At 42.2% G+C, this 24,146-nt stretch overlaps 1 protein-coding gene and 1 non-coding gene across 2 annotated transcripts; one reads left to right on the forward strand and one right to left on the reverse strand.

The window, feature by feature from the left end:
* Nucleotides 1-920: 920 nt before the first annotated feature.
* LOC143291349 (5S ribosomal RNA) lies at nucleotides 921-1,040 on the reverse strand. Its single transcript, XR_013056521.1, has one exon. It is a non-coding gene; the product is annotated as a 5S ribosomal RNA (ribosomal RNA).
* Nucleotides 1,041-2,413: 1,373 nt separating this feature from the next.
* Nucleotides 2,414-18,084, forward strand: LOC143290904 (kielin/chordin-like protein). Its single transcript, XM_076600464.1, has 5 exons — nucleotides 2,414-2,743; nucleotides 3,207-3,637; nucleotides 14,755-14,977; nucleotides 16,963-17,099; nucleotides 18,025-18,084. Exons 2-5 carry the CDS (start codon nucleotides 3,284-3,286, stop codon nucleotides 18,076-18,078), a joined length of 768 nt encoding a protein of 255 aa, XP_076456579.1. The 5' UTR covers nucleotides 2,414-2,743; nucleotides 3,207-3,283; the 3' UTR covers nucleotides 18,079-18,084.
* The last annotated feature ends 6,062 nt before the right edge of the window (nucleotides 18,085-24,146 follow it).

Here is a 24,146-nt window from a genome sequence, read left to right on the forward strand (position 1 = left end):
ACATCCTGACCTGTAAGCTCTGTCTTACCTCAGTCAGGTGACAGCCCTTCACTGACATCCTGACCTGCACGTTCTGTCTTACCTCAGTCAGGTGATAGCCCTTCACTGACATCCTGACCTGCACGTTCTGTCTTACTTCAGTCAGGTGACAGCCCTTCACTGACATCCTGACCTGTAAGCTCTGTCTGATCTCAGTCAGGTGACAGCCCTTCACTGACATCCTGACCTGTAAGCTCTGTCTGATCTCAGTGAGGTGACAGCCCTTCAGAGAAGAGCATCCTTGTCAGAATCAGTCAAGGGGTTAAGGTATATTGCTCAACGTGTCGGATTGTACAATTATGCAGCGTGCGAACGAACACGAAAAGAAAGAATGAAAGGAAAATAAGAGACACGACAAGGAAACTGAAGAGAGAAGGAGAGAAAGAACGGTTGGGGAAAAAAGAAGATTAAAATAAGAGGAAACTAAAGAAAAAAAAAACAGAAAAAGAAGAAAGTAAAAAAAAAAAGGGGGGGGGGAAGACTACACACGAAAATTAAGAAATAAAGTAAAGAAAGAGGAGAAGAAAAAAAAAGATATTCTTTAAAAGAAAAGAAAAAGATAAGACTGAAAAAGAATGAAAGAAAAGAAAGTGAGAATACCCCAAAAACGAAAGACAGAAAAAAAGGAATCAAAGAAAGAAGAAAAAAAAAAAGAAAGAACCATCTTTTTCTAAAAGAAAAGAAAAAAAAAAGAACGAAAGAAGAAAGGGAAGAGAAAAACAGAAAAAGAAAGAATGGAAGAAAAAGAAGTTTCAGTTTCAGTAGTTCAAGGAGGCGTCACTGCATCAGGACAAATCCATATACGCTACACCACATCTGCCAAGCAGATGCCCGACCAGCAGCGTAACCCAACGCGCTTTGTCAGGCCTTGAGAAAAAGGTTGCCAACAGCACCCGGTGATTCCCAGGCGGTCACCCATCCAAGTACTAACCGGGCCCGACGTTGCTTAACTTCAATGATCGGACGAGAACTGGTGTTTTCAACGTGGTATGGCCGTTGGCAGAAGAAAAGAAATGAAACAAAGAAAAAACCAGGAAGAAAGGAGAGATGAGAGAGAGAAGAAAAAAAAAGAGAGAAAAAAAGTAATTACACACTGTTCTCTGTAACAAGATCAACTTCTAGAAGGTGATGCAGTTTCATTCCATAAACAAAAACACTTAGAAAATTTCAGAGTCTGAAGCTCTGCCTGTATCTATACACGGAAGGCATGTCGCCATAGCATAGCGCCACTCATTCAAAACAAAACAAAAAAAAACAAAAAAAAACGTTTTCTTTCTTCTTCTTTTTTTTTCTTTTTTTTTTTAGTACAGGTTCTTTACATGTGAAAATGTAGCCCTCCCCCCCCCCCCCCCCCCCCCACCCGAACAAAATGTTGCTAGGGACAGCTGCCTTATTTTTTGTTTTTATTGCCATAGGTACTTTCAAGAGCGTTTTTTTAATTTTATACCAACACTTCACGCGGGATCTCTGTTTGTTCTCTTCTTTCGAAAAAACTGGCAACAGGACTACCACTCAAGAGTTAATAGGTGTGTGTGTGTGTGTGTGTGTGTGTGTGTGTGTGTGTGCCACGGTGTGTATGTGTATACCACGGGGTGTGTGTGTGTGTGTGTGCCACGGTGTGTATGTGTATACCACGGGGTGTGTGTTAGTCTTCAGTTTAACGTCTTTCCACTTGAAGTGATATTAGATGGGTGTGTGTGTGTGTGTGCCACGGTGTGTATGTGTATACCACGGGGTGTGCGTTCGTCTTCAGTTTAATGTCTTTCCACTTGAAGTGATATTAGATGGTGTGTGTGTGTGTGTGTGTGTGTCACGGTGTGTATGTGTATACCACGGTGTGTGTGTGTGTGTGTGTGTCATGGTGTGTGTGTGTGTGCCACGGTGTGTGTGTGTGTGTGTGTGTGTACACAACTCAGGTGCTGTCTGTCTCCAGGCGCGAGCCCAACGATCGAGGCTCCATCATATCACTGAAGTCACGATTTCACAGAACAGTTCTCCCTCCCCCTGCACACCACTACCTCTTCCTTCCCCCTCCACCAACCCCATCCTCACAACCACCCCTACCCTCCCCAGCACCACCCACCCACCCACCCACTCTCCCACCTGTCAAATGGTCCTGTCTTTTTCACGCACCGTCAAAAAGGTGACCTTGCAGCAGCAGACGCAAGTATAATATATAGGGGAGGTAACGCCTCACACTTAATTCAGTCCACCTCAGTTCCCCACACCCGCTGGCAAGGGGAGGATTTACAGTGTCTGTGTCCAGATTGTGTTCTCGTTGTTTGTTTTGTGTGTGTGTGTGTGTGTGTGTGTGTGTGTGTCGGGGGGTAGGGGTGGGGGAGGAAGTTACTGCTGCCTTTCTAGAACGGGAATGTTTGTGGCAAGACAACGTCTGTGTGCGCGTTCTTCAAGAGTTTTGGGTTGTTGTTGTTGTTGTTGAAAAGTTTGGTGTGAATCGGCTGGTTTTGATGATCCCGTTCCAGAGTTGATTCAACAGTAGCTTAATAACTGGAAGAAAACAATGAAAAAGAAAGAAAGAAAGAAAGAAACCAACAACGTAAAAACACTTTGAAACGTTGACCGTGGTTTGCAGTATTGTCAATCGTGTTCTCAGACGGCAGCACCAATGAATCACCCGACGAGGCATTTTACAATGTGAATTGAGAATCTAACATCAAGATACAAGCTGATGTGAAAACCAGATGTCTGTGAGAAGAGTGAACAATTGCACGAGTACACACACACACAAGAATCAAGAATCACACACACACACACACACACACACACACACACAATAATACTCGTACACTCACAATCATACACACACGTGCTCGCATGCATTGTCATCAGTAAAACCAGAAAAGCTGTCATTATAGAGAGCCTTTGTTTCTTCTCCCCCCCCCCCCCTCTCTCTCTCTCTCTCTCTCTCTCACGAGAATGAACTACAAAGAGAAAATGTGAAACCTTTAAAGCCAAGACATAACAGTTTGTCTTAAAATGTAAACACGCGTCTGTCATTTCCAGGAATTGTTCAATTAATATTTATTTTTACTTTCATTTTTATTCTTTCTTCCCAAACCGATTTTACAAAGACCAACAGATCTGAAATAGATCTAGATACAAATGCCATTCCAGTATCATGTAACCACTCGGTGATTTCAAGACAGGAAACAGCATTGCAGGCAATGAACTATATTATAAAAATTCAGTCAGATGCAAGAGACAGACAACTGACGGAATCACAATGGAACGACCACATCGTAGCGATTACCGTCTCTTCAAATTCTTCCTTATCCTCGTCTCTCGCCTGTGCGTTTTCCAATGCCACGATGACGACACCGGAATTGCCTCCACACTCACCCAGCGGCTGAACGATCTGCGAATGGCCAACTTCCCGATTTTGCACAGCTTCGCTGCGGATGATCGTGAGCCTGACAGGTTGTGCAAAACGTGGATCGGAACCGTGGTGAGCGAAAAGAGCCGATGGGAGGAGGACCATTGTCGACAGTGTGAGTGTCACCCTGTGCTTGGCACTGTGTGTAGCTACCCCACGTGTGACAAGGGCTTTCTACCCTACCTCGACTCCAACTGCGAAGAGGTGAGTCGTCATTGTATTTTGTATTTGTATTTGTATTTCTTTTTATCACAACACGGATTTCTCTGCTGATGTGAAATTCGGGCTGCTCTCCCCAGGGAGAGCGCGTCGCTATACTACATCAATTTTTTTGTTGTTGTTTTTTTCCTGCGTGCAGTTTTATTTGTTTTTCCTATCGAAGTGGATTTTTCTTCAGAATTTTGCCAGGAACAACCCTTCTGTTGCCGTGGGTTCTTTTACGTGCGCTAAGTGCATGCTGCACACAGGACCTCGGTTTAACGTCTCATCCGAAAGACTAGCGCCCAGACCACCACTCAAGGTCTAGTGGAGGGTGAGAAAATATCGGCGGCTGAGCCGTGATTCGAACCAGCGGGCTCAGATTCTCTCGCTTCCTAGGCGGACGCGTTACCTCTAGGCCATCACTCCACATGATCATAACAAAACACCTCCCACCACCATGCAATGGTTCAACACCAGCACCGACAAAAACAATTATGATGATGATGATGATTATTAATATAATGATGATGTTGTTGATGATGATGATGACGATGATGATGATTACTATTATTATTATTATTGTTGGTGGTGGTGGTGATGATGATGGTGGTGGTGGTGAGGGTGTTTTGTTACTATCATCATCATCATTCTTCTTCTTCTTCATATCATTATTGATACTGATATAGCGCCTGTCTTTGGACAGAGACCAAAATTCTAAGCGCAATAACAATTTTTTTTTTTTTTAAAGAAAAAAAGATATGTCTTTATATTACCCAGTTTACAGCCAGAAAATCTGTCTTTGGTCACATAGCAAACTGTAACTATAATACAATAAAACCTAGAATTTTAGTTGATAAGACATCATGAGAACGCACACACACACACACACACACACACACACACACACACACACACACACACACACACACACATTTAAATATTCCACAAGAAGACAGATTGTGCAGCAAGTGCAACATACTGGAAGACGAAATCCATCTTCGTGGTCATTGTATCAAAAATATGAAACCTTAAGGCAACAATTTTAAAAAGACACAGGAAATATTCCCAGTCAGGTGATGAATATATACAAATAAGATTAGGAAAAATTGTTTATGAATACTGTTGCAAATTATTGCATTAATTGATTGATTAATTCATTGTGTATTTTTCATTCATTCATTTACCATTGCACTTGTGTCTTATAAACCTTAAGGTTTCATGACAATAAAATCTAGTCTGTTCTGTTCATACTATTCACACATTTAAAACAACAACCTTGTGGATGCTTGTGGTAGTTTGTTTGATAGGGTGAGTGTGGTTGGGGGTCGGGGGAGGGGGGCGAGGTGGGGGTGGGGGGTGTGAGGGGGGGGGGTCCGGTTATTGTTTGGTATGATGGGAATATCGTCACACCATGAAGGCGTTGTGTGGACAGTTGGAAAGGGCATGGAAGAAGAATAAGAAAAGGAAGCAGAAGAAGAAGATGATGATGATGAAATAGAAGAAGAGTGAGGAGAAGAAGAAGAAGATGATGATGATGATGATGAAGTAGTAGTAGTAATAGAAGAAGATAATGATGGTGAAGAAGAAAAAGAAGAGGATGAAGGAGGAGGAGAACAAGATCAAGAAGAAATAGAGGGAGAGGAGGAGAAGAAAAAAGAAAGACGCAAAAAAAAAGAAAAGAAAAAAAGGAGACAGACAGACAGACAGAAAGAACGAAACAAAACAAAGAATGAATGGGAGAAGGATTTTTCTTTCTTTTTGGCCAACCAGCTTACCTCAGCAGAATACAAACTGGGCGTTTTCCCCGAACTGTCACTGTGTGTAATTATGATGGTGGCAAAAAACTGAATTAGTAGGCCACTAATAAAATAACGAATGTCACTGTGAGAGAATCGAGATATGGCGGCATGACAGAGAGAGAGAGGGAGAGACAGAGACAGAGAGAGAAAGAATACGAATACAAGTACGAGTTTGTTTTTTGTTGTTGTTGTGTTGTTTTTGTTTTTGTTTTTTTTTGTTTTGTTTTTGTCTTGGCCTTGGTCCCATTCTGGAAGGCTTTTGACAAAATGTGATACAAAACACAGTTTCAGTTTCAGTAGCTCAAGGAGGCGTCACTGCGTTCGGACAAATCCATATACGCTACACCACATCTGCCAAGCAGATGCCTGACCAGCAGCGTAACCCAACGCGCTTAGTCAGGCCTTGAGGAAAAAAAGTAGATAAATAATAGATAAATACATAAAAAAAGAACTACTAATAGATAAATAAATAAGACAACAGTGATGATAAATAAGCAAATAAATGTAAAACATGCAGACACACATTCACACATACACACACATGTGCATAACGCAACAATTTTCAAGTTGTACTTCACCGCCGAAAGGGTGGGGGGCGTGGGGGGAGGGGGAGAGGGTGGAGGGAGAGAGGTAGGAGACTGAGTAGGGGGTGGAGGGACGTGATGACAGAGGTGTGACCGAACTGTGAAGTCTGATTTGATGTTGCTCTGCTTTCCGTTTTTATCTTGGGCATGCGTAGAGTTGTGACTCATCAGCTGACAAGCCTGTGTGTGTGTGTGTGTGTGTGTGTGTGTGTGTGTGTGTGTGTGTGTGTGTGTGCGTGCGTGCGTGTGTGTGTGTGTGTTTGCGCGCGCGCGTGTGTGTGTGTGTCTACAGCATTAATTTTAAATTCAAGCAAAGGTTTCACAGATGCAAATATAATTTGGGAATTAATTAAAACAGAACGATGTTCAGAACAGTCATCATTCGACATCAGAATGACTGACTCACGCAGAGCAACAAACATTCATCAACACATTCATGAAAGGAAACGCAGTCAGAAGTTTCAGTTTCAGTTTCAGTAGCTCAAGGAGGCGTCACTGCGTTCGGACAAAACCATATACGCTACACCACATCTGCCAAGCAGATGCCTGACCAGCAGCGTAACCCAACGCGCTTAGTCAGGCCTTGGGGAAAAAAAAAAACAAACAAACAAAAAAAACAAACAAAAAACACACACACACACACAACCACACACACAAAAAAACAACAACAAAAAAAACAAAAAAAAAAACAAAAAAAAAAAAAAAAAAACGGGGGAATAAATAATAGATAAGCTTGCATAAATAAATAAATAAATAAATAAATAAATAATAATTATAATATAGAAAAAGGTAGTAGTAATAATATTAGTAATACTAATAAAATGATAATAATAAAACATAAATAAATAAATAAATAAGACAACAATGGTGATAAATAAGCAAATAAATGTAAAAAATGAAGACACACATTCACACATACACCCACACATGCATAACAGAAATGCACCAGACATGCAGTTTCACATATATGAAAGCACAGTCAAATACATATAAACGTACATGAGCTCCAACACACACACACACACACGCATTACCGTGCACCTCCTCTACCCCCCTCCTCCACACACTCATTTCTAGTCTAAGTATCGCAGCTTCCACGGCACACACACACACACAAACACAAACACACACTCACAGAGATGAACACTTACTTGTACAAGCACATATGAAAGCACAGTCAAATACATATAAACGTACATGAGCTCCAACACACACACACACACACACACATTACCTTGCACCTCCTCTACCCCCTCCTCCACACACTCATTTCTAGTCTACGTATCGCAGCTTCCACGGCACACACACACACACACAAACACACACTCACAGAGATGAACACTTACTTGTACAAGCACACACACATACGCCCATATCTCCCACCCCCAACTCCACACACGTACATACAAAGATATATATATATATATATATATATATATATATATATATATATATATATATACACGTTCCAATATCCTGTTGCTCCCACAGTGTAGGCATGCATACACTCACATACCTCATCCTCTACCCCACCTCCCCCCGCACTCCCACCTCCCCTCACACACACACACACACACACACACACACACACACACACACACACACGTACACATATCTCTCCTGACACTTGTGTACAGTTTCACTCTCGCGCATTCACAAACGCACTCAAAAGCACACATACACACAAACACACACAGCCGCCACTGACTGGCCGCAAGAGGGATGGGAAAAGATCTCTGATGCCAAGAACGTGGCGTCTAGTGTGTTGCTCGGTCTATTGTGTTTGGAAAGGCCCACAGAGACTCTGTTCCGTTTTGAAGAAATTTGCGCAATGTTGGTTTGGAAATGATGCCGATATTTGTTTGATTTGCAAAGCATCGTGCTCTACCTTTCATGTTAGATTTGCGGCCGCTCCCTCTCTCTGCTTCTATTTCTTTGAGGCGATCGATGGTGTGATGGCCTTGTACCTGTTCTTTTTGGTATTCTTTGACTTTTCTGAGGATTTCCGATTTTCCTAGATGTAGGCCGCTCGTTGGTGTTGCGTTACCAGCAAGTCTGTCAGCTCGCTCATTTCCCTTAACACCTGCATGTCCCGGGCAGTATGACCATGTGAGTTTTTTAATCTGAAAGTTGCGCATTGCGTTATGCCACTCTGGGCTTCCCATTCCGTTTTCAATTTTCTGTATGAGGTTCATTGAGTCGGTTAGAATCATGGCATGTTGGTTTCCGGGCGTATGGAAGGACGATAGCCACTGGAGGGCATGTGTCACAGCTTCAACTTCCATCGTTAGGCTGGAGGTTGTGACTTTGTAGGCAGCATTCTCTTCCCAAATTGTTTTTCCATTTTGTTTCGCAGTGAATCCCCAGCCAGACTGGTCTTTGGTGACTGAGCCATCTGTGTATATGATGATGTCCTCTTCTTTACTGTTTTCTTCTATAAGCAGCTTCACTTCCGCATCAGTTTTGCCCTCTGGCCATTCCCGACAATGTCTTCCTAGAGTGGGTGAAATGACTGTGTTGAATAGATGGTTGAGGTTTTCGGGGTTTTTCTCCCATTCTTTTGTTTCTTTCAGGTCTTGAAGTCGGCATACTAGCTGGATTGTGTCTTCTGCTTGCCCCATCCATGATCTTCCTCGTCCTAGACGGCTGCCTTTTGGTTCTTTGACTGCGTCATGCAGTGGGTTTTGAGGGTTTTCTAATGCTTTGAAGTAGGTCTTGACCTGTTCTAACTTGTTTCTGGCCTGCACTGAAGGAAGGTCAAGCAGGTATCGCATGGTTTCTGTGGGCGTGTCTTTTGTTGTTCCAAGGATCAGCCTCATAGCTTCATTTTGGACTCTTTCTAATTTTAGGAGGTTGCTTTGAGACGGTGTTGTTAGCCCAAGTCCGTAGTCGATCACACTGAGGACGAGTGATTGGTATAGCAGGAAGAGGTGGCGTTGTTCAATTCCTTTGGTTGCCATTGCTTTTAAGACTGAAAGGCCCTTTTTGCATTTGAGAACAGTGTTTTCCGTATGTTTTCTGAAGGTCAGCATCCTGTCGAAGTGTATTCCTAGGTAGCGTAGGCATTCAGTTTTCTCAATTTGAATCCCATCGAATGACACAGAAGGTGGTGATTTGCTCGCGGTTTTGTTGTTGAGGGTGCACAGCAACGTTTGGGCTTTCGCTGGATTGATGGAAGATCCTGTGTCTTTGCACCATTGAGCAATATTGTTTAGTTGTTTCTGGACGGCTTCAGTTCTTTCCTGAGCATTTTTCGAAGTTTTGAAGACCAGGCCGTCATCCGCAAGGGTAAGCACCCGAGCAATTCCATTGTTGTTTAAGTCTGCAAGGCCCTTCGTGTAGACATTGTAGAGGACAGGAGAGAGTGGAGACCCTTGTGGCAGTCCCATGGATAGTTTAGAAGGTGCAGACATCCAATCTCCGAGGCGTAGGACGACGGTTCTTTCCTGAAGCGCTGCTGCTATCCATCTTGTCAGTGTCAAACTTACTCCATACCTTAGTAGCAGCTCCATGAGGTGCGCAAACTGGACTTTATTGTAGGCATCTTCAAGGTCAATTGCTACTGCTAGTGTTTCTTCTTTTCTTTGAAATCCTTCATACACCTCATATGCAAAGGCAGCTGCATTTTCCCATGTGGACTTGCCTGTTCTGTAACCACCTTGATTTGAAGGGAGAATGTGCCTGTGTTCAAGATCCCTTGCAAGTTTCCTGGCTATCATGGGTTCCATGAGCTTTCCAACAATGTTTTGCATGGTTAGGATCCGGTAGCCGCTTACCTGACGATGGTCCTTTCCTGGTTTTGGTATGGGTTTTAAGAAGCTGTGTGTCCAGTCCTCCGGCACCTGTCCATTGTGGAAACTGTTTTGATATAGATTGAAAAGTTTGCTTCTGTCTTCTTCCGATAGCTCCTTGATGTCTGAGTAACGAACTTTGTCTGGGCCAGGAGCCGATTCTTTCTTGCATTTAGCTATTGCCTCGTTTAGATCATCCATTGTCAAGTCATCATCAGGTCCAGTCTGCATAAGGGTTTGGTTTAACTCCTCAACATATTTCTTTTTCTCATCTAAGTTTCTTTGATCACTCTGTTGTATGAAACGTTTGAGCAAGGCAGATCCTTTTTCTTCATTTGTCTTAAGCTTGGTTCCGTCAGTGTCTAACATGTCTGGGGTTGTTGTTGTGCACGTTTTCCCTTCCATGCGACGATAAAATTGCCAGAACTCTGTCAATGTTGTGTCATAACTGAGTGCCTCGCAAAACTGTTTCCACTTGTCATTTTTGGCCTCTTGAGCAGTGACTTCAAACTGTTTAGTTTTTTCTTTCATTTTTGTTTCAATATCTTTGTCCGGAGATGGTTTTGTTCTTTCTTTTTGCCAAAGTTTGACAGCCGCATGTTTTTCTATCCAGGCTCTCTCTGTGTCGGTATTCCACCATGGGGGCTGAATAGTTTGCATCCTGTTCAGTGCCGTTCTTTTGTTTCTTCTGCGTCTTAATTTTTCGATGACGGTTGTCTCTTTGGTTTCATACTGAAATGGATCACGCAGTTTCATACAGGGTTTATCGGACAGTTTCTGTAGACTGAAAGCTACCGGGAGGTGGTCGCTGCCTTGGTATGGAAGCGTCTCTGCATTCATTTCTGCTCTGAATTTTGGAGATGTTAGAGCGATGTCGATCACACTGTCACTGTCCCCTTGTCTTGTTCCAAGGCGAGTTGGGGATGTGGTTGTTAAAGGGCTAAGAAGAATTTCCCCTATCATTCCTTCAAGTGCGAGTCCTTGTGGGTTGGTGTTCCGCTGGTCCCATAACTTCGATCTTGCATTGAGGTCTCCACAGATAATGACCGAGTCTCCAAGTTCGTTCTCTATTTCCTCTAAAAGGGCCCAATCCTCTTTTGTTGTGCAGGTTCCTGGGTGAACGTAGGCATTGATGAGCACGATGCTTTTGTGAACTCCGTCAGGTTTGTCAAGACGCACCCCCAATAATTCACATGAGTTGCTACACCATTTCTCTAGATTTATGGTGGAAACTTTGTTTTTTAGGTTTTTGTTCAGTATGATTGCTACCCCTCTTCCTTCATTCCTTTGAAAGACTGTGAAATTCTCAAAATGTATTGGTCTGTCTGCACTTGTCCTGGTCTCTTGGAGACATAGAATGTCAAAATCATATGCCAATTTCTCAATTGTTGAGATTCTCATTCTTGCGCTGGAACAATTCCAACTGCCGATTCTAAAGAATTTCTTTGACAGCCGCTCTGCTTTTGTCATTCTGCTACCTAAGCACGATCTTTTCCCACCTCTTTTGCCACGCCTGTTTTGGGGTTTTGGGGATCTGAATTTATGTCTCGTGCTATGCAGCTGATCCCCGAGGTGCACGCGAGACAGGGTTTTGTTTGTATCCATAGAAGGGTGTTCTATGTGGTGAGGGAAAATATTCGGTCACCCTGACAGAGCCTCTTATCAGGGAAGGGCAATGGATGTCCATCTGTGTGGAGTCCGTCAGCCTGGTGTCGCCCTAAGGCCAGACTGCATACAGTTAGTGACTGTTTAACCCAACAGCCATTCATCCCATTGGTACTGTATGAAAGCCGTGGGATTGGGGATTTTGTCAGGTTGTCTCCTCTTAGCCAGTGGAAGGGTGCATCTGGGTGTTTTTGAGTAGCAGATTTTATTTTGCAAGATCCTCTTCTAATATTCCCCGAGCTCGCTCCGCTCGCTCGGGGAGTTTTGATCCCTCTCACTAATTTACTAATAATTCAAGCATTAAACAATAACGCGATAACAAATTATTAATCAACTTCACAGAAAAAATCACTTATCTTTGCTTTGACGCTTGTAGGCTGTCTTTCACATACATACATACTGGCCACAGTGGTTTTAACACTTGACCGCCGTTTCGGCCCTATACACAATTTCAAATACTGCCCACACACACTTCTCTCGTGGTGGGTCCGCCAAGTATTACACAACTGCAACGGTCAGTCTGCGCGCGCTCCCAGCCGGTGCTGCACCGCTTATAGGCAGTCAGAAAAGGTGCCCTGCACTTGAGCCAACGCATCTTTCCTTTTTTGGGGGGGGGGCAGGGGGGGGGGGGGGGGGGCACGTGCAACCCTTCGATTCCGAAGTTGCTTTTTTTGTGATTTATTGATTTGATACTGTTTTATAAGTGTTCGTTTTTAATCTGCCATTTCTGTCTTCACCTGCACACACACACACACACACACACACACACACACACACACACACACACACACACACACACACACACACACACACACACACACACACACACACACACACACACACACACACACACACTATAGTAATTAATTGTAAGCACAATGCCAAATGTAAAATGCTAATGCCAGAGTAAGCAATGGTTTTCAGACAACTGTTGTCATTTTGCAGTGGTCCTCAAAAAACTGTTGTTATTTTGCAGTGGTCCTCAAAAAACTGTTGTTGTTTTGCAGTGGTCCCCAGACAATGTTGTTGTTTTGCAGTGGTCCTCAGACAATGTTGTTGTTTTGCAATGGTCCTCAGACAATGTTGTTGTTTTGCAGTGGTCCTAAGACAATGTTGTTGTTTTGCAATGGTCCTAAGACAATGTTGTTGTTTTGTAGTGGTCCTCAGACAATGTTGTTGTTTTACAGTGGTCCTCAGACAATGTTGTTGTTTTGCAATGGTCCTCAGACAATGTTGTTGTTTTGCAGTGGTCCTAAGACAATGTTGTTGTTTTGCAATGGTCCTAAGACAATGTTGTTGTTTTGTAGTGGTCCTCAGACAATGTTGTTGTTTTACAGTGGTCCTCAGACAATGTTGTTGTTTTGCAATGGTCCTCAGACAATGTTGTTGTTTTGTAATGGTCTTCAGACAATGTTGTTGTTTTGCAGTGGTCCTAAGACAATGTTGTTTTGCAGTGGTCCTCAGACAATGTTGTTGTTTTGCAATGGTCCTCAGACAATGTTGTTGTTTTGCAGTGGTCCCCAGACAATGTTGTTGTTTTGCAATGGTCCTTAGACAATGTTGTTGTTTTGCAGTGGTCCCCAAACAATGTTGTTGTTTTGCAATGGTCCCCAAACAATGTTATTGTTTTACAGTGGTCCCCACACAATGTTGTTGTTTTGCAATGGTCCTCAGACAATGTTGTTGTTTTGCAGTGGTCCCCAGACAATGTTGTTGTTTTACAAAGGTCCTCAGACAATGTTGTTGTTTTTGCAGTGGTCCTCAATGTTGTTGTTTTACAGAGGTTTTTAGACAATGTTGTTGTTTTGCAGTGGTCCTCAATGTTGTTGTTTTACAGAGGTCCTTAGACAACTGTTGTTGTTTTGCAGTGGTCCTCAGACAATTGTTGTTTTTTCAGTGGTCTTAAGACAATGTTGTTGTTTTGCAATGGTCCCCAGACAATGTTGTTGTTTTGCAGTGGTCCTCAGACAATGTTGTTTTGCAATGGTCCTAAGACAATGTTGTTGTTTTTACAGAGGTCCTCAGACAATGTTGTTGTTTTGCACTGGTCCTCAGACAAATGTTCTTTTGCAATGGTCTTAAGACAATATTGTTGTTTTGCAATGGTCCTCAGACAATGTTGTTCTTTTGTAGTGGTCCTAAGACAATGTTGTTGTTTTGCAATGGTCCTAAGACAATGTTGTTGTTTTGCAGTGGTCCTTAGACAATGTTGTTTTGCAATGGTCCCCAGACAATGTTGTTTTACAGTGGTCCTCAGACAATGTTGTTGTTTTGCAATGGTCCTAAGACAATGTTGTTGTTTTTACAGAGGTCCTCAGACAATGTTGTTGTTTTGCACTGGTCCTAAGACAATGTTGTTTTGCACTGGTCCTCAGACAAATGTTCTTTTGCAATGGTCTTAAGACAATGTTGTTGTTTTGCACTGGTCCTCAGACAAATGTTCTTTTGCAATGGTCTTAAGACAATATTGTTGTTTTGCAATGGTCCTCAGACAATGTTGTTCTTTTGTAGTGGTCCTAAGACAATGTTGTTGTTTTGCAATGGTCCTAAGACAATGTTGTTGTTTTGCAGTGGTCCTTAGACAATGTTGTTGTTTTGCAATGGTCCCCAGACAGTGTTGTTTTACAGTGGTCCTCAGACAATGTTGTTGTTTTGCAATGGTCCTAAGACAATGTTGTTGTTTTTACAGAGGTCCTCAGACAATGTTGTTGTTTTGCACTGGTCCTCAGACAACTGTTGTTGTTTTGCACTGGTCCTCAGACAAATGTTCTTTTGCAATGGTCTTAAGACAATGTTGTTGTTTTGCAATGGTCCTCAGACAAATGTTCTTTTGCAATGGTCTTAAGACAATATTGTTGTTTTGCAATGGTCCTCAGACAATGTTGTTCTTTTGTAGTGGTCCTAAGACAATGTTGTTGTTTTGCAATGGTCCTAAGACAATGTTGTTGTTTTGCTGTTGTCCTTAGACAATGTTGTTTTGCAATGGTCCCCAGACAATGTTGTTTTACAGTGGTCCTCAGACAATGTTGTTGTTTTGACAGAGGTCCTCAGACAATGTTGTTGTTTTGCAATGGTCCTCAGACAAATGTTGTTGTTTTTTACAGAGGTCCTCAGACAATGTTGTTGTTTTGCACTGGTCCTCAGACAACTGTTGTTGTTTTGCACTGGTCCTCAGACAAATGTTCTTTTGCAATGGTCTTAAGACAATGTTGTTGTTTTGCAATGGTCCTCAGACAAATGTTGTTTTGCAATGGTCCTAAGACAATGTTGTTGTATTGCAGTGGTCCTCAGACAACTGTTGTTGCTTGCGCACCTCTTGCCTGCACGAGGGCGTGCGCTACGCCGCCGATGATTGGTTCCTATTGACCTCGTCCGACCCTTGCACCGTATGTAAATGTGACCCCTCGGACGGATTACCGCAGTGTTTTGAGATGACGTGTCCAGAGACTGAGTGTGTCAACCCTACGAGGACGCCTGGAGAGTGCTGTCCCTTGTGTATGGGAGGTGAGGTCATTAATTTGTTACTGTCGTTAGGTGTGCGTGTGTGTGTGTGCGCGCGCGCGCGCTTAGAGTTGACTTCATCAAGATTTTGCGCCTTATAAATATTATCATTAGTAGTAGTAGTATTTTTTTATGTATTTATCTATTATTTTTTTGTTTTTTTAATTTATTTATTTGTTTATTTTATTTTATTTTATTTATATTTGTTTGGGGTTTTCTGTTGTTGTTCTTTGTTTGGTTTTTTTTTTGTTTTTTGGGGGGGGGGGGTTCTCAGCGCGTTGGGTGATGCTGCTGGTCAGGCATCTGCTTGGCAGATGTAGTGTAGCGTATATGGATTTGACCGAACGCAGTGACGCCTCCTTGAGCCACTGATACTGATACTGTCGTTAGGTGCTTTGTATATACGCCCCCTAACCCCTCCACCCCCACCCCCACCCCCCTCCGCCAAGCCCCTACCCTCACAACCAACCCCCATATCCCCGACCCGCCTTCAAACACGACGTTGAATGAGACTCAGAATGGTGTGATTACAAAACCCTATGGTGTAATTACAAAACCCTATGGTGTAATTACAAAACCCTATGGTGTAATTACAAAACCCTCTGGCCCGTTACAGTGGGAGTGAGAACATGCACAAGAGCCAAACATGTTAGCCTATTATACTTTTTGATTCGTTTCATATTGTCAGTACAGCTTTCTTGTAAGTCTAAATACTTTATACACTTCTTCTTCTTCTTCTTCTTCTGCGTTCGTGGGCTGCAACTCCCACGTTCACTCGCATGTACACGAGTGGGGTTTTACCTGTATGACCGTTTTTTTACCCCGCCATGTAGGCAGCCATACTCCGCTTTCGGGGGTGTGCATGCTGGGTATGTTCTTGTTTCCATAACCCACCGAATGCTGACATGGATTACAGGATCTTTAACGTGCGTATTTGATCTTCTGCATGCGTTTACACACGAAGGGGGTTCAGGCACTAGCAGGTCTGCACATATGTTGACCTGGGAAATCGGAAAAATTTCCACCCTTTACCCACCAGGCGCCGTCACCGTGATTCGAACCCGGGACCCTCAGATTGAAAGTCCAACGCTTTAACCACTCGGCTATTGCGCCCGTCAACTTTATCCACAAATACTGTTTCTGTATTAGTCTTTTCGTCAAATATTCATTCGTGTTTGATATTAGAAGAGTAAATCTGAACAATGATGATTGACGATAGGATTTATCAGGAGTTAGTTCATCTGTAAGGGCATTCATATCTGGGGAAAATCAAAAGAACGTTGATCTCAGTTTCAATGCCACATTTTGCAAAATGGAAGTTGAATGACACGCTGGGTAGTGAGGGCAGGGTGGGGGTGAGGTGGGAGGGGAGTGGGGAGGGTTAGTGAGGGGTGGGGGGAAGGGGGGATGATAAGCATTCACGAGGTAAGCCCCATTAACACGCCTTCCAACCCACTTTTTAATGACAATCGAGAAATTTGAACGAAATGTGAACGAAACCCGTTAAAGTATTTGTTTTCTTGTGTCGAAGAAAGAGCATATTCAATGATTTTCATGGTTTTGCCCCTGAATGGCTCTTATTTTTCTTTGACTGAAAAAAAAAAGTATTTCCTTCATCCAGTGTGTATTTTACCAGCAGTGTTGACGTTATTTCACAGACTTCCCACCACCGGCACTGCTCATGTTATATCCACCCATCCTCACCAGCAGTGGTGACAATATTTTTCCAATCCACGCCAGCAGTGGTGACGCTATTCTCACCAATCCTCGACAGCAATGATGACATCAAGTTGCAATACAGACCCTCCCCCCCCCCGCCCTCCCCACACCCACAAATGGTGACGTGTTTTCTAGCTCACCAGCAAAGATGACGTTATTTTACTGATTGATCCTAACCACCAATGGTGATGTTATTTCACCCACCCTGAACCACAGGCTATCAGCAACAAATTCATGAATGTCACCTGAGATTCTCATCACTCCCACAGGTCGCAATTGCACACTGCCCTCCTTAAGTGTCCCGGAGGGTGACGTCATCACCGACGCGTCACCTATCGGCGAGTCTACGTCACGGGTGGTGAAGTTGGTCAGTGACAGCAGTCAGGCTTGGAACTGCACTTGTCTTGTAAGTCCGCTTCCGCACTGTGTAAGCCTGCACTTTTTATTTCACAAAGAAAGAAAGAAAGAAAGAAAGAAAAGAAAAGAAAGAAGGAGAGAACTCTTTTACTCTTCGCCCCCTATTTGAGAAATAAATTTCAGACGTACAGTGCTTTATCAAGCTCCAGTTTCAAAGTTGGAAGTGCGAGCTATAGGCTGTAAATGTTGTTGTTGTTGTTGTCGTTATTATTATCATTATTACCTTTGTTGTTGTTGTTGTTGTTTTTTATCATCGTTGTTATTGTTGTTGCAAAATATATTATTACCCAGACATGTTTAAGTTCTCGTTGAACATTAAAGAATACAGAATTTGTCCATCATTATGAAATCACTCAAAGAGAAAATTGTGAATGAATGAATAAATAAATGAATGCGTGTGTGTGTGTACGCGCGCGTGCGTGTGCGTCCGTGCGTGTGTTTGTGTGTATGTGTTTGTGTGCGCATGCGCGCGTGCGGATAGAGTGACAGGGGCAAATGCCTGACCTAAATATAAAGCCCACACGTCAGAGTCGGTGAAGAACAGACAAACAGACAGACAGACAGACAAACAACCAACCAGACTAAGCCATAACATGCAATGGTAAAGCTTCTAAAACTGAATCAAACTGCATGGTGTTGATTTCAAACCTCGTTTTTTTTTTTACTGACATACAGACGAAGAAACATCCAGACTAAACCATAGCATGCAATGGTGATTCTTTTAGAATAAAAGTCCATGTGATCTTAAAGCTCGTGGTTTTGTGTGTGTGTGTGTGTGTGTGTGTGTGTGTGTGTGTGTGTGTGTGTGTGTGTGTGTGTGTGTGTGTGTGTGTGTGTGCGTGTGTGTGTGTGTGTGTGTGTGTGTGTGTGTGTGTGTGTTTCAACTTGTCTTTTCCCCCCGTTTGTTTCAACAGGTCGCTGGAACTGAGGCTCACTGCGTTTCTCTGGAGTCGAGGTCTTCAGCGTGAAGCTGCTGCCATAGCCCCTGCCTCCATCAAAGATATATGTGTGTGTGTGTGTGTGTGTGTGTGTGTGTGTGTGTGTGTGTGTGTGTGTGTGTGTGTGTGTGACTCATTCTATCCCACCGCAGCTACATGCCTGCTACAATTCCCATAGACCAGCACTACAATGAGATCACCGCAGAAAAAAAAACCCCAAAAACAGTGTGGTTCACTGAAACGGCGAATGGAGATTTATTTTTGTTGATTTAATCAGTCAAACAAAGCTTCGTTTCCATGCTTCCGGAATACAAAAACGGTTTAGTTTAGAATGCGAACTTTACCAAGCAAGAATGAACGAAATTAGAATAGTGTGTTGGTACGAGATTACTCGTACCTGGTCTACAGGGGAAATAATGATGGTACGAGTTAACTCGTACCTGGAGTAGACTGAGGTTGATATGTATTGTATTGTATTGTATTGTATTGTATTGTGGTACTCTCTTGTCACATCAAATTTTCTTGCCTGCAAACGGGGCTGCTCTCCCCAGGGAGAGCGCGTTGCAGCAGTGCAGCGCCACTGACTCATTCCGTGTTTTGCTTTTCTCCTATTCGTTTTCTTCATCCCTCATGGACAGCTTTGGAACTGAAATCTAGACTTGTCGTTTCTCTCATTCTCTCTCGCCTTGACTACTGTAACGCTCTATTGTCTGGTTTGCCTGTTTCATCCATTCAGTCCCTTCAGCGCATACAAAACTCTACTGCCCGACTCGTCCTCAGAAAGAAAAGATCTGAGAACATCACTCCTCTTTTGCAACATCTCCACTGGCTCCCTGTCTCACACCGAATAAAGTACAAGATCAGCACTCTATGCTACAAATGTATTCACAAATCAGCCCCTTCCTATCTCTGTGGCTGCCTTCACCTCTACACTCCATCTCGCTCACTACGATCCGCTTCGGATCCACTCCATTTACGCATACCCAGATTCAAACTCTCGACTGTTGGCCGCCGTTCTTTCTCTGTCTGTGGACCTTGCAATTGGAATGAACTTCCTCTTTCGCTTCGTCAAGTCTCCACACTCAGCTCTTTCAAGCCTGGCCTTAAAACCCACCTCTTCCCAAAATAGCCTCCCTTCCCTGCCTCGTCCTTGTCTTTAGTTTCTCCAGTTTTAGAGTTATGCGTGCGTGAGAATGACTGGTGCGAAAGCGCTTAGATTTGTCTATGCACAAGATTCAGCGCTATATAAGTACCATTATTATTAAATCAGTGAATCTGTGACTTTCCACCACTAGGACTGACTGACAACACAACTAAACGTTGGTCAGTGTTTCTGGGTTACTTCCCTTAGGGGATGACGGTTCACTGCCAATGCATGCCGAGACATATCAGGAGTCCATTGAGGTAGATATTACAGATGTATCAGGCATACAACTGGCTATTATCCTTCATAAACGGCATTCAAAGACCCAAAGAATCACGGTATTAGTGTGCCAGCCAGCTGTCTGGACCATTCAGCGTGTGTCTAACATGTCAGGTGGTCAGTCACGTGCTTCACAGCTCGCGTCGTTCCCGTAGCTGTCTGGACCAATCAGCACGTGTCTAACTTGTCAGGTGGTCAGTCACGTGCTTCACAGCTCGCGGCGTTCTGTTGATGTAAGATTTTAGTCGAGACCTTCGTGTGGCTGATTTCAGTTTTATATCCCGTGTATGTATGTATCATGTAAGGTATATCGCTATACGTTATGTATATAATTGGATGCGTCGTATTAACAGTACTGTTTCCCGGATACCATGGGTGTATATATAACATTTTATATATCCGGGGGAAGGGGGGTGAGGAGGGGAGAGAATGGAAGAGAGAAGGAATGCGAACTTTTTGCGAATGCGAACTTTTTAATTGTATATAGGCCACAGGCATCACTGCAGTTACATTGGGGTTTGGTTGAGGATGGGGACGAAGTAGTGGTAACTATGTCTTCATTGTACACTCCAGTATACATAACAATGTCTTCTCATAGCATCTAGATACATGCTACAAAACCAATAGTCTTCAGAGCAGTTTATAATTTATAACATCACATTCACTGGTACTAGTAATCAAAGCTAATGCACTAATCAATTTTTTTCTTTTTTTTTTTTTTTTTTTTGCTGGACTCTTACTCGGAATGGAAGATATGTTTCGCTACTGATCGAGACATCTGTACATACCATTCAAAAGTGTGTCCATACGAACATTAATAAATAAGCCTAAGAATTTTCTTCTTAAGTCAGCATACAATGGGCAAACATAGATAAAGATGGTATTCATCCTCATTAAACATTTTACAAGATAGTCAAAATCTTGCCTCGCGCAGGGTTTTCACAAAACCTGTCAGTATTGTTTTTTTCGGTGGCAACACGCCAAGTCTTGTCGGTGTCAGAGCTACTCCGAGACAATGAATGTTTACATGTTTGAAATAATTCCCATGTTTGAAACCATCTTGTACGGATCTGTACCAAGCATATCTTTCCTTTTCCCTAACAGACGCTGTCCATTCTTGTAATTACATGTCAAGTCAGACGTTGCTTCAACTGGGGCAGAGATACCTTGATATTGTCAGTTCCTTGGTTTAGCCACATTTGATAAAATCCTGTTTTAGCTAGAATTTCTCTGAGCCATGTAACTCAGCATTTTTTACCCTTCGCGTCCAGGTTTAAAAACATAAGATATGCGTGCTTTGGTAATCTGTTTCATTCATTTTCATTTCTTACAACCGAAACGAATATCTTACAGTATGAATTAATGTAAAGGGGATATCGTCTTAACTCTGAATGAATAAGTTTGTTGGGTGATTGAAGAGGTACAGCCGGGTATCTTTTGCAGGCAAATGCGCTTTTTCGGTATTGTCTAAACGAGAAGTGAGAAGAAAGGGGTGGAGAGAGAGAGAGAGAGAGAGAGAGAGAGAGAGAGAGAGAGGTGGTAATCAGAGAACGGGAGGTCCAGCCAGTCCAATCTAGGGGAGGCTATCGTAACAAAACTACTTTTGCCTAAAATGTGGGTTTGTTCCCTTATATTAAAAAAATTGAGGGGGGGGGGGGCTATTTTTTCTACAAATCACCATGACCTCTTGCCATCTCTCTCTCTCTCTCTCTCTCTCTCTCTCTCTCTCTCTGATTTCTTTTTTTTTCTTTTTCTTCTTCTTCAGGTGAGAATGGTTAAGACACTAATCTGCTGATACATAGTCCGTGAGGGTCTGGGTTCGAATCCCGCTCTCGCCCTTTCTCCCAAGTTCGAACTGAGAAGAAAGCCTGTGGCTCGATACGTCGCCTCTTTTATCCCACGTACGTCGACTTTTACCAAGATTCTTTTAGTCTACCTCTTACTGAGTGTCTAGTCATTCGGATGAGAGGATAAACCGAGTTCCCGTGTGCAGCACGAGCTTGGCGCACTGAAAAAGAACCCATGGCAACGAGAGTGCTGTCCTCTGGCAAAATTCTATAGAAAGAAATCCAATTTGAAAGGTACACGAATATGATTACATACATGCACTCAAGGCCTGACTAAACGCGTTGGGTTATGCTGCTGGTCATGCAGATGTGGTGAAGCATGTATGGATTTGTCCTCTCTCTCTCTCTCTCTCTCCCTCTCTCTCTCTTTATATATATATTTTATATATATATAACGGTATCTTTATGATGTGTATGCACATTTCTGCAGAATAGAATAGAATACTTTTTTTATTGTCATAAAACCTTAAAGTTTATAAGACACAATGAAACGTAAACATGAGCATATTAAGAAGAGAAACATTCATGAACAAATTTCGCCAGCCTTGGCTGTATTTCTGTTTGAAGGATCAGTTCACTAGGCTCTGCATTTGGACGACATATATCGATTAGGAATCTGTGTCTGTAAGTATTGTACTTTACACAATTGTCTAAAAGGTGAATCTCATCTTTTAAACTGTTACAAGTATCACACAGTCTTTGTTCTTTCGGTGTATTTTTATATCTTCCCTCATGGGCGCTGATTCGTAACATGGTCAGTGCTTTCCAGTGTTGTGTATTTGCTGTATTCTTTAAATACGGTTCAGTTTTACAATTTGTCACGGCGTTCTTGTAAAATTCTAATTTAGATGAACTGTCATGTTTCTGTTTCCAAAATTTTACATATTCATTTTTCAAGCTTCTTGGATATATAGTATACTTTAATCTTTTAACACTAAAGGTGAACTGATTTTTTCCAAACATGATCTAATCCAGTGCTAGTTAATTCATTTCTTATGAAAAGCAGCCACTGAACGTTTTCATTTGTTTGACGATGTGTGTATGCTTTTTCATCATGAATGAAAGTATTATGATTATGTACGCCTACCGACACGTGTATGTTTAAATATACGAGGGTCATTCAATAAATAAGGTGAATTTTTCGGTATAAGGACTTCTAATACAGATAGAAGCTTACTTCTTCTTTTTTTCTTTTTTTTAATTCTTTTTACTTCTTTTTCACATGGATTTAATTTGTTTTGCAGATTAAAAAAAAATTTGAGAGTTTTGGCGATTAACAAAGATGGCCGACCAAGAAGCATGCTCCAGGATTGAACAGGAGAATGTCAACTGTGTATGGTACCACATGTTTCAGCCGAAAAAATGTCTACAAGTGGGCTAAATTGTTTAAAGAAGGACGGAGCAGTGTTGAGGATGATGAAGTCAAAAGTGTTGTGAGCGACTGGCTGAGACATCAGTCCAAAGATTTTTACGCTGAGGGAATACGGAAGCTTGTGCACAGATGGGAAAAGTGTGTGACAGTGCTGGGAGACTACGTTGAAAAAAAAAAAGTAAGCTTCTATCTGTATTAGAAGTCCTTATACCGAAAAATTCACCTTATTTATTGAATGACCCTCGTATTATGTGTTGGATTGTGTTCGATTGTCATGTCTGTACTTCTGCAAGCCTTTGTTTTCGTGTGTGAATATTTTCATTTCTATGTTTTAACCCGGTGTTCGGTTGTCTCTGTCTGTGTGTGTGTGTGTGTGTCTGTAAACTTTAACATTGACATTTTCTCTGCAAATACTTTGTCAGTTGACACCAAATTAGACATAAAAATAGGAAAAAATCATTTCTTTCCAGTCATCTTGTTTAAAACAATATTGCACCTTTGGGATGGGCACAAAAAAATAAAAAATGAAGCCTAATTTTATGCAAACTGCATTTACTGTTATATTTATATTTTTTGTATTCTCTAAACTTGGCACTTTGATCTAATATTCTGACCCAACAACAAGAGCAGTCATTATTATCATTTTTTGTTCAAACAGGAACTTCTTTTGCTAAGCATGGAAGTTTTATTTATTTTGCAAACGTTTTGGTGCAGATAGTAAAAAAGGGAAATTACTCTGTAATTAATGCTAGGGGGACTTAATTTGCTTTAAACTGATCTTTCTCATCTTAAACATTACATTTTGAAATTATACTCAATACATAAAAAGCTTGATTTTTTTTTAAGTGTATCACAAGTGAGTCTTGAAGGCCTTGCCTCTCTTGTTTTCTCTTTGTCCTGAGGACCGGATGTCATAGATCTGAGCACATGCATGTTGATTCCCCCATCTTCTGCGTTGTTACTTGTAGTTAAAGTTTCAGTGCATGTGTACTGATTATAGTTCATGATGGTATGAATTCCTTTCGAGTTGTCTCTCTCGCTCTCGAGCGCGGTGCTTGTGTGTGTGTGTGTGTGTGTGTGTGTGTGTGTGTGTGCGTGTGTGTGCATTTCTTTGCGTGTGTGTATATGTGTTTATTTGTGTATCTCTCTCCCTCTCTCTCTCTATATATATATGATTTTTTAACTTTGGGTTCAGAAGTATCATGCAAGTGTGTGTGTGTGTGTGTGTGTTTACAAAATAGGTGTTGTTTTTCAACTTTCTTTTATTTATCTTATATATATATATGTGTGTGTGTGTGTGTGTGTGTGTGTGTGTGTGTGTGTGTGTGTGTTTGTGTGTGTTTGTGTGTCTGTCTGTCTGTGAAAGTTGACAACGAAACACAGAAAAGCTGCTGCATCTGAGGGAAACGCTCAAACAGGCACACAGGCAAACAGGTAGCTGAGTTAAGTCGTATTT

Source organism: Babylonia areolata, chromosome 16, assembly GCF_041734735.1.
Source record: "Babylonia areolata isolate BAREFJ2019XMU chromosome 16, ASM4173473v1, whole genome shotgun sequence".
NCBI classification, from domain to species: domain Eukaryota; kingdom Metazoa; phylum Mollusca; class Gastropoda; order Neogastropoda; family Buccinidae; genus Babylonia; species Babylonia areolata.